The sequence below is a fragment of the Lissotriton helveticus genome, chromosome 6 (assembly GCF_964261635.1).
Source record: "Lissotriton helveticus chromosome 6, aLisHel1.1, whole genome shotgun sequence".
In the NCBI taxonomy this organism is placed as follows: domain Eukaryota; kingdom Metazoa; phylum Chordata; class Amphibia; order Caudata; family Salamandridae; genus Lissotriton; species Lissotriton helveticus.
The window spans coordinates 1369322460-1369339064 of record NC_136067.1 but is presented as its reverse complement, the minus strand read 5'-3'; the positions used below and the strand labels follow the sequence as shown (position 1 = coordinate 1369339064).

Genomic DNA, 16605 nt, shown 5'->3' with positions numbered 1-16605 from the left:
CCAGACCTCTAGTTGGAACTTTAAGAGCTATACGTGTCTCTGAAATATACGTGTTTGCATTTAGCAGCTGTGAATGGTTTGCATTCCCTCGAATTCCCTCCTTCCATCCTGTTTACGTTACAAAAAAAGAGAACAGATGTATTGTGCATGGCCATGTGTAGAACAACTTACGTGGTTCGATTATTAACTATTGGGAATTTAAATATTGTTTCAGGTCATGTCCACAACCCAAGTGAAAACACCAATATAGAACAATGACATGAACAAAATCAGTGTGGAGTATTTTTTCTTTCTTCAAGGGCACCGGATCTCCTGTGATAGTATGTATAAAACAAATCAATACATTCAATGGAAAGCAAAGAGGGAAATATAACATCATTCAAATGCGAAAAGTATATGACTAAGGGGTCAAGTGGCTTACCTGAATCCCTGGCTGTTCCCAGAATAGTGGAACCGAGCCGCGTATCTGTACAAAGGATGATACATCCTCATCGAGGTAAATGGTCTGCGGAGAAGAGAGAAACCCATTTAATGTAATTCATCCTCATTTGTGGTAGTTAGTGCAGCTAGTGTGACATTACCCGGAAGCAAACAACAATCTGATCTGCCTCAGTCTTCAGATCGGTCATCATACCGTGCATTCGGGACGAATGCACAAAAGTACCCTGTTGGAGATGCCGACAGGAGGAACATCGTGGACTGGGAGGCTGTCCCTGACTATGCAAAACTGAACTCTAAAATGTTAAATGTACATTAAAAACAAGGTACTAAAATCAACAAAATACGTAATATAGCCGATTATATTGTAAAACGTGGTTGGTTACTAGTTAATTCATTGTATTGCACTATTTTTATGTATCGGTAATCGTAATCGTTAGGCAGATAGCACGAAAATTATTTCACCATATCAAAAATAAAGCAGTATTAGCCCATAAGCATGCATTCCACCCGCTTATAAATCATGCATTGGCTTCCGGCCTTTCCCTGCAGGAGGGCCGCCTCCCCCCCCTCGTCCTATTGCTATAGCTTTCAGGCAAGGGTCTGAGCCAGAGTCAGGCCTAGGAGGACACTGAAATTTTGAGTTTAAGTGCGTTTCTTGTATGAGACACAATGTAATCCCACAGGGACCTACTGTACTTTCATACCGTGCTTAATTTGTAAAAAACATAAGTGCCAGCGCTCTCGTCAGGAGGCCACTGCAGCTTGCACCACACTTTACCCCTACAATGTTGCCAATGATAGTAACACAACTACTACTCTTCACACTCCTACAAGTGTGACAATTCAGACTATTCCAGGCCCCCAAATCTATAAGAATGGCTTTGGCGGCAAATAATAGTCATTTATAGTTTATATTGAATTAGTAATTACCTCCTGTTGTAATTATATATAAATTAGAGAGACAGCACCACTTGTGGCAGACTGTCACAAGCACAGAGTTGACAATTAAGTGCTGGTGCCGAACACCGGAAACCACCAGCTCAAATGAAGCGCTGCTTATATATCCCGAAACTGATGCCATCCCGGATGCTATTAGCTCCTCAAATACTAAATCAGGTCCACAGCCTTTCCTGACTTGTATTAAAACACCTAGACATCAAGAGTCTTTTCAGACCATAAGTTCTATTTGTGGTCATGTGGAACTCAATTTTTGAAAAGTTGGACGACAATCAGGAACTGCACCCCTTGTATGCCTCCAGGCTCGGTTGGAACACAATATAGTGGGATTGGAGGACAAGGAATGGCAGTAGGCCTGTAATTCCCAAGGGAGATAGCCATCTCCTCCAGACTCAGACTGGTACAATTAAAAATAATTCACAGAACTTACCTCACTGGCCCTGCACTAGTAAGGATGGGCTACAAGACCGACTCGGGGTGTGTGAGGCGGTGTGGGCAGGAGGGTACCTTGGCACATGTCATCTGGGAATGTGTACATATCCAGAACTACTGGTCGGAGTTGATAAAGTGTATGGAAAAAGTGATGGTAGTTAAAATTGAGCCTAATATAAAGTTGTGCCTGTTGAATATATGGGGACCCACAGATCCCAATAGGAAAGGGAAACTTTGGCCGACGTTGGGAACTACGATTGTAACACGGAACATTGCCAAAAGGTGGAGAGTTCAGAAGGCACCAACAACTGTAGAGTGGCAGAGGGTCATGGACTTGTGCATGTTGATGGAATGAACAATTTACAAATCTAGAGGATGTCCCAAAAAGTGGTCGCAGATATGGGGGAGATGTAACGCTTTCAGGGTCGGACTCTGCAAACCCCCAAGGATGGAGCATGACCAGGGCCTCATGCAGTGTAAGTGATTTTTATTTTATTTATTTATTTATTTTTATTTTTTATTTTATTTTAAAAGTTTTATATAGCGCTGGCTAGACCCGGAGGTATCAGAGCGCTTTACATGAGCATCAGATCATAGTTACAGGTTACATCGTTACAAAGGTTACACAGTTCTTCGAGCATGGCAGCATAGTTACTTGTAAGGTCGAGATAAACAATAAGCACTAATACGCAAGGGGAAAAGAAGGCAAGGTGAGAGATTCAGTGGGGGGGTTGGAGCAGGGAGAAATAGACAGATAATGAAGGTGGGAAAGAGGAGGGTAAGAGACACAGCATGAGGGGAAGGGTGACGGGGACACAAACCGGTAGACGAGTCAAGGCAATGTCCAAAGTCCAGTAAGCTGTAATCCCAGGGGAAGTGGTATCCCTTCCCTATCTCTATTGCGAGGGGCTCCCTTTACGCAGTGGACTCTCTCAGAGGGGTCTCTGAGACTCCAAGGCCTACATACTGGATCTTTCCCCAAAAAGGGGAGAGGGAGTGCTTTGGCTAGTGGTGCCATACCATACCATACCTCAAGTGTGAGTGGCTCCCTTGGCACAGTGGACTCACGCAGCTGGTTCGCTGAGACTCCAGAGTATAAATATTGGATCTTTCCCCAACAAGGGGAGAAGGAGTGCTTAGTCAAAGGGCACAGGGCACAAAGGACAGGGGGTAGGCAGAGTAGCAGGCAAGGGGAGAGATTCAGGGGAGAGAGGATAGGAGCTAGGGAAGAGACAATAAAGGAGAGACGAAAAGAAGTCTGCCTAAAGACCGACTGGGTAGGTGACGACCAAGGAGGGAATCCACGGCCCATCTCCCCTATAGCTAAACCAAGTAGCTCCATCGGGCATCAGACAAAATAGTTCAGTCTCAAAACATTGAGAGAGGAGGGAGGGAGAGACAGAAAATAGACGGAGGATGCGGCTTGGAGAGATGGGCGGGGTAGAGGATAGACCAAGAGTTGGGGCCAAGTTTCGAGATAGGAGATACTGAGGGAGAGGGGGAAAGAGAGAGGGGAGACATGATTAGGGGAGTAAGGAGGGAGAGAAGGAGTAAACAGATTAAATCATAGGATTAATCAGAACAGGAATATAGAAAGGCTGAATTATGGCAGAGATACATTTAGCCCAAAACAAAATTACAGCAAAGAAATGGAGGAGAATAAAATAGAAGAACATCCTATGGGGGGGACAACAAAATCAAATACAGTAAGCAGCATTAGACAGCATAGTTATATAAAATGAACAACAATAGTAGAACACGTCCAAATGTCCATTCAGGGATTAATGCTAAGAATGAGAAAGACGTGAAGTAAACTAATAGTGGGAAGGATGAGAGTCAGCTAAGGAGAACACACACTAGAGAAGTACGGTGCAAGATGCATAGATATCGCACTAGGTTACATTTGGCCAACAGCAAATAATAAAAATAGGAAAAAGGGGTGAACCACATGAAGGAACATCATAGAGGGGGACAACAAAATCAGACAAATTACACAACAATTATAAAACATATCAAAAAGGGAACATTAGAGATTAAGATTAAGCGTGAGAAAGATAAGAATAAGGTTAAGGAGTTGTTGTAGGGGCTTCTGGCATAGTCCTCTTTCCGTTGTTGTATGGGCTTCTGGCTTAGTCCTCTTTCCGTTGTTGTATGGGCTTCTGGCTTAGTCCTCTTTCTGTTGTTGTAGGTGGCTTTTGGCTTAGTCCTCTTTCGGTTGTTGTGGGAGGGTTCTGGTTTAGTCCCCTTTCTGTTTCTGTGGCATCAACAGAGCAGTCCTCCTATATTTACTATGTGTGCGAGGAGCAGTCCCCTTTCACTCGCTATGAGTATGGCAATTTATGGTAACATCAATTATGAAATGCCCTCACTAAAAATGCATCAGTACAAAAACAGTTTTGATGGCCATCACAAACAACCTCCGACCTAGGGTGTCTACAAAGTAGCGTTTCACAAGTGGTTACGTCGGTAAAGCTAAAGAATATGGCGAGGCGCTCACCGCTTGCTAGAATCCAGCATCAGCTGTGCTCAACATCAATAAGGAGAGGCAGGCAGTCACCTGCTAAGTTTCAGAGCAGGCGAGCCGGTTGTTCATCAGGGCGCCGTGAGGACATGACATCAAAAAGGCGGGCAGGCAGGGGTGGGCTCAACCATCGGAAGAAGACAACCGGCTTCAGCTCAGCTTAACCTGTGAGCGGAGGGCCGGCTCAGCACCGGCACCGAAAGCAGGCAGACAGAGATGCGGCTCAGCACCGGCATCAGTGGTGGGCACAAATGGGCGGGGAGATGAGCACATGAGAAAATGGCCTCAGCAGCACTGGCTTCAACTTCGGCAACAGCTGTGGTCGGAAAGGCGGGCTCAGCATCGGTGGCATAGCGGGTGAGCAGCGGTATCGACTCCGGCTGGGGGAGATGCAACATGCGGGGCGGGCTCCACACCTGGGCACCCCGAGCCCAACTTAGGACTCGCTGGGCGACCTCCTGGCAAAGTAAATCGAGGACCCGCATCCCAACAGGGCGCAGCGGTGTCTCAAGAGTCGGCCAAGATGGTCGGAGTGCGGAAATCTTCTCCCGGGGCTCCTCTGCGCAGGTAAGTCCAGAATCCAGATCCTTGTTTATCCGTGCACGCAGCTTGCGGCACCCCGGTGGCGTGCTGCTGCGAGATGTGGATGGCAGGGTTTTTGGGGGATAAATACCAATTTGGTGATACCCCAACACGGAAGGCCTGTTTTTCAATCAACCCATGCCCTCTCGGTCGGGACTCTAGTGGCTGACTGAGCTACACTCGCCTCGGCCAGGAACCTAGGGTTTCAGTTTGATTCTCAACTTACTGGCAAGGCACAAATTGCTCATGTTTCCTCACTGTGTTTTGGGAAATTGAAGGCTCTGCGGAGTTCCTTTCACTTCCTGCCTATGGACTGTAGGAAGACAGTTGTGCATGCATTAGTCACCTCTCAACTTGACTATGCTAATAGCCTCTACCTTAGTCTCCCTGAGTATTTGCTCAAGCAGTTACAGATCATTCAAAACGTGGCAGCCAGGCTAATTAGGAATGTGCCACTGTGACACTATATTACCCGCCACTTGTGCAGATTACACTGGCTTCCAGTAAATAGAAGAATAGAATATAAAGCACTGACCTTGGCGCACAGAGCAGTCAGAGGTACTGGTCCCCATTACCTGAAGCGGATGTAGGATAGTTGGATCTGCATCTTATAGTTACCCCCACTTTTTAATGATTTTTCACTGTTTTTCGACTTTAGTCTGGCTGGGGCCCTGCTATCCAGGAACCCAGCCTAGCTGCTTCCTCTTTAAAATGACTCCATGTACTTTAGGTACACTCCAGTTTGGTTACTGGGGTACCCTTGTGAGTCCCTAGTATATGGTACCCTGGGTATCAAGGGCATAGGTACCCCAGAGGCCTACCAGGGGCTGCAGCATGTATTGTGCCACCCCTGGGCAGCCTTCCAAAATGACACCACAGGTCTGCTACAGCAGTCTGTGTAAGGTAGTGTATGCACCACTTACTTAGATATAGGTTCCCTATATCTACCTTTATATCACTACACATGTAAACCTATCAGTCACCCCATGGCAGGCCTTATCAACCCTGAAGGCAGGGTGCTGGGTTTTGTGTGAGAGGGTGCCCATGCATGAGCAGGACCCCTCTGCATGCTTTGGAATCTATTTTTCGGGGTTGTTTTGTGATGCAGCCAGACCATATACTCTTAAGTGCATTATAACCTTGTGGTAAATGCTAACTTTGGAATAGCTGCAAGGAAACATGTTGTGTTTGGTGTCAAATACTTTGGAATCATACCCCCCCAGTTCTGCCGGAGGGGTATGATTCCACCCTTCTAGAGGGAAAGACCGGTACACACGGTACCAGTTTAAAAGAACCCTCGCATCACAAAATGGATGCCACAGACACAAGTCTAGCCTCCTGCTGCTGGATGAAACTCCGGCAGGGGAGGCCTGGACAATAGGTTTCCTGTCACAGGGAGGTGTCTCCACCTCCCAGACAGGCTTTAGTGTATTGGGGTTGGGTGGGTGCACTCCAAGAGTGCTTTGAAGTCTGCACTGGGGGCACATTTGGTGTTCCTGTGCATAGCCCAGTTCAAACCAGTTGCAGGGGCTACCACCCCCTGCTCTGGCACGAAACTGGACAAAGGAAATGGTTGTAGCCACCCCTCTTTCCAAACCATCCCATAGGTGGGTCCCCAGAGTTTGTCCAACTCCTTCCTTTGGTATAAGATAGGAACTCCTTACTACAGGAATTTAGATTACACCTGGACGAAACTCCGATACTGAATCCTGGAACTTCGACGATCTGCACGACGCTGGATGACTGAAGAATCTCCCTTGGAGTAAAGGTGCTACACCCCTGCTTGGCAGGCACCAAAGAAGCATCTGACCGGTTTGCATCTCTGAAGTTCCCGCTGGACTCCGTAGTAATTGCAACACAGGAGGTGGATGTCCAGACTTCCCCAAGCTATGACCCGTAGCCCTCGTGGGTTCCGTGGAACCAAAACCCCTGGACACCGAGCACATTTGCAAGTGCATCAGCTTCTCGACGTTCCTTAAGGCTGTGCATTGGGTTACTTGTAGCCCAGACCCCGAGCACCTTTTCCACCGAAGACTGCAGGCCTACACTCCACGAGTGTTCCGTGAGCCGGCCCTGTGTGTTTTTGCTCGAGGTACCTTGGCGATCCCTGGTCCGACGACTGGTCGATCCCTGAGAAGGCAACTTTGACTTTACTTGGGCTTCCCTGGTAGCACCAGACGTGTTCCGACTCTCCACCAGTTGGCGAGTCCCCTGGACCTTCCTGGTCCACACCGAAGCATCTTTTCTCTTCCTGCGCGGGATGCTGTTGCCAAGGCCACACACCGCAGTATGGAGAACGGTTGTCGGATGCACTCGTCTGATACACCAAGGTCATTTGACATCTAATTTCGGTGTTACCATTCCTACAATCAATCACACTTGTTGAGACACTCGGAGTGAATAATCGCAAATCATCGTTTTTAATATTTCCAACGTGTTTGGAGTGTCCCATGTCGCACTCGCTCACCTGACTTTTTCTTGTCTCCACGAAGATTACTTGATAGAAATCCATCATTTATCGTTTCCATTTCTAATTAGTCCTGGGCCCTGTCGGGTCGGAATTATCACCAACGGAGCGACTCTCCACACGATACTACTTCTCAACATAGCCCTGAGGAGTCGCGGGAAGATTATCCCATTCGCAACGAAACACGTGTCGGCTGTTTCCTCGAACATTAAACTACACCTTTTTCACAAGATTGATTCAAGAATACTGTTTACTTATTTGCAATCCAACGCTTTGTCTCGTATTGTACTAATATGTCTATTCTGACAGCTGTGTTTATTTATTAGTGTGCAGGGGTCCTTGAAAATTGCTGTTGCCAAGGCTTTTAGGGTCCAATCCGGGCACCGACACCGCAGCACTCGAAATTCCTTGTGGGACAGCTCGAATCCAGTTCCTGGTCGTCATCGACGCCTCCTGGTTGCAGAGTCAAGCTTCACCCCATTGCACCTGAATCACCAGACATGAGTGGGCATTCGTCTATCGTGCCCCTGGTCACTGGCAAGTGATCCAGACTCTGTCCCCTCTGCTTTCAGGTTCCTCACGTCTTTGATCCAGGCTTGGATCACACTGGACACTTTTCTCCTCCACGGCAGCAGCACTTTGCAGCAGATCGCCATTGAATTCAATGACGATTCCCGACACCAAAAGACACCTATGCACCCGGCTTCCCTGGGTGAGGTAACTCGAGTACTCCGGTGCTCCCGTGGGTGTTGGCCCTAGAACCCCTTAAGTCTAAAGGGGTTTGCTCAAAGTCCTCTCCTAAGTGTCCTTAATCTTTAAAATTCCAACTGCGACTTTCCCCATAGAAGCTAACCTCATCTCGCAGCCGTGTTCTCACACTGCAAGCGTCCCCCGTGGGTCTCCCGTCTCACTACCTTGGGTGGTTCCTTGTAGTCCCAGCGATTCTATAGGCTCTAGGCCTTGTGTTTAGTCAAGTCGTGGTTCTCATATTTCTTAATATATGGTTTGGTTCGCCCCTGGGGCCCAGTGTATATTGTGCTAATAACTGAAGTTCTATTGCATTTAAATTGTGTACTTTGCTCTGTAATCTCAAAGAGATTACTAGAGAGTGTTTAGTAATAAATACATATATTTTATATATATACCTTGTGTGGTTCTCCTTTCTTTTAGACATTCAAGAGGTTATAATCTGGTAAACCAAGCTGCTTTACAGTCCATCAAGACTTAGCCTGAAGGCTTCTCTCCATAGCTACCACTGGGATAGCTTTCAATAAAAGTTGTCTTAAACCAATCGTCAATAAGGGTTGTTTGGACTGGTGCAAGGTGCCCACTAGAATAGTGGACAGCATATGCCAGGCCAACTTCTCACAGCGGAGACTTCAGAAATATGTCCAGGCCAGAGTACTCAGATCAAACGACCAGAATCTTCTGGTGATTTCTCATTTTTTAAAGGCCAGGATCGGCGGCCGTGCTTTCACGGTGAATACAGCTACATTATGGAACTCTATGCTATGCCTGAGCATCTGAGGAAGACTAATTCAGAAACCATATTTAGGAGAGCTTTATAAACTTGGCTTTTCGGCCTGGCCTAATGCTCACTGTCTAGTCCGGTTCACTCTTTACATGTTGGGCGCGCTGCTAGCGCCGGGACACATCGGTTGGAGGTAGCCGTGCGCTCCAAGCTCCAATAATGATAATAATAATATAATAATATGGTTCAATGGGTCTCCATACAAATATATAGGAGCAATGGTTAGTGGTCGAATGTAACGGTGCAGGCACACTCCTTATTATGATTGTGCAATAACTGTATGTGTAAAGTGGTCATCATTAAAAGGATTAAAAATATATATATATCAGAAACTGCCAGTAGATGCAACTGCTCCCCCTGGTGCTGCCCTTTGGTGCCCGTAGCACCGCCCTTGCTACCTCTGGTCTCATTATGGCTGCACCAGCAAGAGAACGTAAATACTTTTGAAGGCGCCTCATTTACCTTCTGCAGTTTTTATTCTGTTGCCTTGCCTCTTGCCTCAGCAGCACAGCCAGTGGGAGAAGCCGGCTTTAGGGTGGTGCGGGTGCACTTGGCGTGGACCTGGAGGGGACACTGACCTCGGGAGGGGGGGCTGTGTTTAGCAAAAGCATCCGATTTAAAAGCACCTGCTGCAGAATTCATTGTGCGTCCAGCTTTCAGGCAGCAATAAAAATGTTAAGATAAATCTTGTGATTAATGTTCAAGCTTGAGAGAGAGATGCAGGGCCGGACTGGGAACCAAAACCGGCCCTGACATAGTGCTCGGCCGGCCCTCACCCCCGGGGGTTGTGGGTGCGGCCGAGCTCTTTGCCAGGGCCGGTTTTCGGCCGTTTTTGTTACAGGGCCGATTTTGCAGCCATGCTGCTGAGAGAGCGCAAACTGAGATAAATATATGAGTACATCACACTTACCTATAGAGAGCATAATTCATGAAGAGAAATGCCATGAGTGCTAATAGTATCTGAAATTATATTCTAAATGTATAGCTAATATAGAGATTTAAGTAGAAGTGGAACTAATACAGAAATGTGTGACATTATATGATTTTATTAGACGTGATTATTTTGAATCTATGTCGTGTAGCTGTTAACATATAAGATGGTCTGTGGTAAAACGCAGAACGTGGTAGGCCTCAGGGCCAGAGCGGGAGCTAAAAGGGAAGGTGTTTCTTTTCACGACACAGATTGTTTAACGTTTTTGGTCATTGCATTAATGGGCCATGATTTAGAGTAATGTTTTCTAAATAATAGAATAAGAGTTTTAACATGCTTTAATTAAATGAAGAAATTGAATACTATAATCATAATGTGAAATATTGTAGGCCTGAAATGTTTTAGCATTGATTTACACGTACATGTCTGGGCTGAGAAATGTTGCAAGCCTTTTTAGAAGTCTATGAGAGTTGGGTTCTTGGCGGCAGATATCTGTCTGCAACAGGAAAGGGGGGATCCAATTATAAGTGAATGAATAGAGGTCTGTTCAGTAGACGGCCCAGACATGGAGGAGGGTTCTGGAATGTTTAAGGGGTATCAGCGGGCCGGAGAAGAGACTGAGAAGCAAGGTCAACTCTAACGTCTGAGGCCCAATACAAAGCATCATGGAAAAAGCCTGAAGTTGCACCACGTGAGAGGCGTTTCGCAAGGGGCGTCTCAAATGTTGTTGACTGTTTTGTATTAGGGACAGCACCCCTGGGTGGAGTTAGAGCAGAGACCTGAGGACCCTTTAGAGAGCGGATGGGTAGGCAGTGAGGGGTCATGACTGGAGAACTTTAGGTTTTCACCAAGAGACTTAGAGTGGGTGACTTCCCTTGGGGGTCATTCATTGCTGACACCTTTGTTAGGTTGGGATTTGGTTAAGTAGGGATACCATCTAGAACAGGGTAGGGACGCCTAACCTGTGTTTGTTTTCCTCCAACCTAAATGAAGGAGAGATATGCGTCTATGCTGATAGCTTTGCTATTTTTAGAACTTGTGTTAGTGATTTCTGTTGCTCGTCTGAGGGCTTTTCGAGAGCACATGTATGTAATTGGACCTGTGTATCTCGTGAATCTCATTCTGAGATGCTTGTATTTGCAGCTCATTATATCTTTACAATAAACTTTTGAAACCTAGAAGTTGTCCGTGATCTTTGAGAGTAGAGTCCTTTCTTGGGTGAACTAAATTGCAGATAGGTGTACTGTTTCCTTCCAAGACAGGCAATAAAGGTTCAGTCGACCAGATCGAGGTTTGGATCAATAGATATAAGGTATCGATCAAAATCTCGCCCTTTCAGTTGGTAGCTATAGAGGATGGTTGCCTTCTTGAGGACGGTGACCTAGGCCAGGTTAGCTTACCCCAAGGCCCCTAGAAATCGATGATCGGAAGAACAGCCCGCAGATGAAGATCCGGATGACGTGAGACAGAAAAAGCAGCAGTATCGGTCGAGAGTGAGTATAAAGGGTTATGCGTGTTAGATTGCGGCGTTTTTGTATTGTATCTATGTTGTAATGTCTGGCGGAGTTGAATGTCTGTAGAGTGACTGTGGAACAGGTTGTGAGCGCGCGCAACCGGTGGAAATCTTAAGTTCAAGGAGAGCTTAAGTGGTTCGGGTGTATCGGACACCCAGAGTAATTGTCAACTAGTGTGAAGGGGGTCATGAGGTACCATTGATCACCCGAGAGACCGAGATAGGGGGAACGTAAGAGTGAGTGCGTGAGTAACGGACGCTGGTCGGAAGTTACTGTGTGTGTAAGCAACCTATCAGAGAGACGATAGACATCTCGTCAGTTGTGTTGACAATTACAGATAGACTGTGGACGTACAGTCGAGAGAAGTGACCGCTTGGTCGGAAGTAGTCATTTTTCAGTGTATGAATGGGACGCATGCATAACCGGGAGACGAGTTGAGAAAGGAGGGGTGCTGCTGCGAAGCGGAGAAAAGAGACGTCAGGTGGTGTCGCGCAGTGATTGGTTGACCGGAGAAAGACCGCGCTGTGATAGGCCAGCTAACGAACACGTCATACAGGGTCGCGACGTGATTGGCTGACAGGAGAAAGACCGCGCTGTGATAGGCCAAGCTAGCAAAGCCGCGACAGGATTGGTGGATTGTCATCAGGAAGTAAACAGAGTAGCGAGGCTGAATTTTGTGCGCATAATTATGAAGTGTTTTAAATGGTTGAAAGCGCTGTTTAAGAAAGAGAGGCGAGGATCGTATGAAGGGGAAGAAGCCCCGCCGGAGGGTACGCCAGCTCGTTATATGGCAGTAAATGTTGGGTTGCATACGATCCTTTGGATATCAGAGTGGAGTAAGATTACTGAAGGAAACGAGGAACTGACGTTCCCGAAGTACGGGACGTTCAGATTAGAGGTGTTACATCGATTGAAATCAGTCATGACCTCAAAGAGACCCTTGCCTAGACCAACCCAGTTTGAAGCCCTTGAGGCATGGCTTAGGGCAGCGCATGAAAGGAATATGAACAGACGACAAGAAAGGGTGAAACGCTCGGTAAGGGCAGTACAGGATGCCAGGTGGGATGCGGATGCTAAAAGATGGAGAGTGCATAATTTGGAAATAAATAAACTGTACCCAGTGTTAGAGGCGCCAGTAAATAAAAGCCCCCTAGAAGAAGATGACGAGAGCGAAACAGAGGACAGCCTGATAAACAGATTACTGACAGACAGGCCACCCCCGTATAATAGAGCAGGGGGAGAGGTCGAGAATACTGAAGGAGACAAGGGGGGCAATGCAGGAGAGCATAGACCGCTTCCCAGTTCAGAGTGGGATCCTGAGCCAAAGAAAGAGCTGTCCCAGCCTAGTCAGGTGCAACAGGTGGTCGGTAGGTTTGTGGTACAAAGAGCGCCGGAAACGGAAAGCGCCACATCCTACCCATTGCCAGATGCACTACAGGTACCTGTTACCATAGGTCCTATAATATCGATATATGACCAAGAGAGAGCAAGAGGGGAAGAACGGAAACGGAAAGACAGAGAAAGAGCAGAGCAGGCAAGGAGGAACGATACCACTAATTCCCCAAGTCAGATGCCGATACCCAGGGAGTGGAGCACCCCGATGCACACAGCAGGGGACCCAGGAGGAGATCCTGGGGGCCCTAGATGGCCAATGGATCTGAGGGGATCTGGACGAAAATCCTTTCAAGAGCTAAATGAGTACATGAAGCAGTGGGATGAGGCAGTGAAGGCTCAAAAGTGCATCAATGCTGCAGAAGCAGAAAGGGAAAGTCAGGACAGCAGAGCACGAACTCACTGCGGGGCTGGGGAGAGTAGCCCGGAGTGGGACTGTAGAGGGAGTAGGGGAGTCACCCATTGGGCCCGGAATGGAGGTAGAACAGACCTGGAAAACGGGGGCCCCGGGAGTGAAGGGGTGGCGTGCCCAATACTCAGTGAAGGGGAGAGGAGAGCGCAAGAGTACAGGAACAGCTTTAAGTGTCCACACTGTGTGCCCGGCACCAGAGAACTGAATGGGAGTTGTGAGAGGTCGCACCATAGTCCCTGTGATGACAGAAATGAGCGCAGCCCAGGGAATATGGGGAACCAGGAAGGATCGTATCGGATACTGAGCGATACGAGGCAAAGGGAGTGTAGCGACCAGAGGGAAAATAACAGAGAGATGTGCGGTGAGAGGAGAGAAGAAGACGAGAGTGGGCAGAGAGAGAGTAGGGATAAAAGGCCCGTGTTCCATCACCTTCCAAGATTGGATGGCCGAGCATGGGACCTGGAGAGATGGGAGCAAGGGAGGCCACCCATTAATTCTCCTGAGCCCAAACGCAGAGCTCGAAGTTGGGATGGTAGGGAGACCAGTGAGCCCCCTTCGAAAGACATATTGCGAGCTGAGATAAAAGCCAAGAGACTTGATGTCTCCAGCTTAAGGTCAGATCTGGATGACATGGTAGATGGTACCCTGCCTTTAGAAAGAATGGAAATGTATGAACAGGATGAAATACTGTATATGGCAAAGGACATCACACGAAAGGCGAGAGCAGTCCATGAGAAGTTAGTCGAACTAGCAGGCAAATATATGGTGGACTTGTCAAGAACCAAAGCATTACAGGGTAACCACAGGCTACATTACTCAGATCGAGATCTAGATGAGAGGAGAACGATTGGGCTGAAAACACACATAAGGGAACTGATTACTGGAATAAGGACATGGAGGGCACTAGATAAATGGGAAGAGAGGTGGTCCAAGAAAGGGACCGGCAGAAGAAGCATGATTGGTATAACACCAGGACAGCAGGGAATAGAAGCTTACCCTTTGCGTGAAGTTGCCAATGGGAGCTATGTACATGTCCCTTGGAGTAGGGGAGATTTAGCTGCTTTTACCACATCTTTCCCCAAGTTACGAGAGAGCCCCGTGGAGTGGTACAAGCAAGTCGAGAGGTTTGTAAAGATCTCAAAAGTCCTATGGATAGATCTGAACACGCTGTTTGACATTGTAGTACCAGGAGATCTGTGGACAGCATGCAAGGTTAGCGCTGAGTGGCCCACAACGGAGCCAGAGAGAGATGCTAGGACTAATGGGCCGTCCGAGATCGTGATGGCAAAATTCGAGAGAGTGATGACTTGGCTGAAAGAGAAGGTGCCAATGCAAGACATAGATTGGGTCAGAATAGACAGAACGAGACAGGAACCCAAAGAGACAGTCCATGAATATTACGAGAGATTGCTGAAGGCGTTTAAACAGTATAGCGGCTTGGATGTAATGGATCCAAAGGACATAGGGCAATTCGTGTCCAAGTTCGTCCTGGGACTGAGACCGGATATTAGTTTAATGATTCAGCAACACTCGATTTGTTGGCAAAGTAGACCCCTAGATGAAATACTGAGATATGCCAGGTACTGCTGCGATGAGGTAGACTCCAAGGCTAAGAAACTAAAAGAGAAGCTGATGGTGGTACAATTGCAGGCAGCAGGAAAGGGGGGACCGCAACAACAGCAGCAAGGGACAGGTACAGGAGGTAAGAAGCAGTACAGTCAGAACAAGGGTAATGAGGAGAGTACTACCTTCAGACCCAGAGTAGACATAGCTACCTTGAAGAAAACGACTAGGTGCCACCAGTGCAACGAGTTGGGGCATTGGAAACGCGAGTGCCCTTACAATGTAGAGATCGGAGAGCAAGAGATAGAGGAGGAAGAGGTCCAGAGCGCACCTATGAGAGGGGCGACGCCATACCAAGGAAAGGTGCTCAAAGGGGGGGGGGCTCCTCCCCGAGCCCAGTTCCCGCAACCTCCTCGAGTAGGGAGTATGGGTAAGACCTATAGACAAATGCCCCTGTTTGTGGAAGGTGAAGAGTGCTATTATGTGGACCCATTAACCGGACAGAGAGTGGAAAGAGAAGACTGCACCCTTGGGGCAGCCTTAGAGGTAGATCAGAGGGGACCCTATGTTGAAGCAGAAGTAGCAGGGTGCCCTACGACATTTCTGGTGGACACAGGAGCCACTAGATCCACGATCAGATCAGCTGCAGTTCCAGACCTGCCCATGTCTGGAGAGACCATACAGGTGGTAGGGGTCGCAAACAGGAGAATAACCAGCCAATTGACAGAACCGGTACAGGTGAAAATAGGGAAGTACAGCGATGAGCACCAATTTGTGGTTTGCGATTCAAGCCCTGTGTGTCTGCTAGGAAGAGACCTGTTGTGCAAATTGAATTGTACTATATATTGTACACCTCAGGGAGTGGAGGTATTGACTAATGATGATGATGCAGATTTCAAAGTTGCAAACTCAAGAATATGTGTGGAGCTGTACCCTACTTTGACAGTAGACGAGCTTCCCTGGGATTTGAGAGAGACAGTGGCATCAGAGGTATGGGATTTCACTGGGGAAGAGATTGGATTGGTCAAAGGGGTGGACCCAGTGAAAATTGTAGTGAAACCGCATGCTGAGTTCCCAAGAACACCCCAGTATAAATTGACTCCAGAAACGATTGCAGGCATAAAACCCGTGATCGAGTCCATGATTAAACAGGGAATACTGAAAGAAATCGTGGGTAGTCCATGTAACTCCCCGATTATGGGTCTGCAGAAACCAAATGGGAAATTTCGGATAGTGCAGGACCTTCGAAAGATTAATAACATAGTCGTTTCATGTTGTCCAGTGGTACCGAATCCATCAGTGATACTGTTTCAGATTCCATTCCAAGCTGAGTGGTTCACTGTGATAGATCTTTGTCAGGCTTTCTTTTCGATCCCTTTGGACGAAGATAGCCATTTTCTTTTCGCATTTAAGCTGGAAAATCGTGTCCTAACATGGTGTCGTATCCCTCAGGGGTATACAGAGAGTCCATCGATCTTTAACCAGCTTCTGAAGAAAAATCTTGAAAGTCTAGTGCTGCCCCAGAAGTCAGTTCTGGTCCAGTACATAGACGACCTCCTTGTGGCGTCAGAAACAGAAGAAGCTTGCAGGGAAGATTCCATTGCTTTGTTAAATCACCTAGCTGCTAATGGGCACAAGGTGTCCCCGGGAAAATTGCAGTACTGCCTGACAGAAGTACAGTACTTGGGACACAGAATTGAGAAAGGCAAACGAAAGGTGTCACCAGACAGGATAGAGGCGATCATGAAAATGAACGCGCCTCAGACACAGAGAGAGGTCAGGATGTTCCTAGGGATGGTGGGTTATTGCCGACAGTGGATCGTGAACTTTTCACTGAAAGCAAAGCCCTTGCAAAAACTGAC

At 47.4% G+C, this 16605-nt stretch overlaps 1 protein-coding gene across 1 annotated transcript in view; it reads right to left on the bottom strand.

Moving 5' to 3' along the window:
• SYNJ2 (synaptojanin 2) overlaps nt 1-16605 on the bottom strand; it is a 724073-nt gene that overhangs the window by 363351 nt on the left and 344117 nt on the right. Inside the window, exon 5 of the mRNA XM_078649121.1 lies at nt 422-505. Coding sequence (XP_078505247.1) covers nt 422-505 — 84 coding nt within the window. The remainder of the gene's footprint in view (nt 1-421; nt 506-16605) is intronic.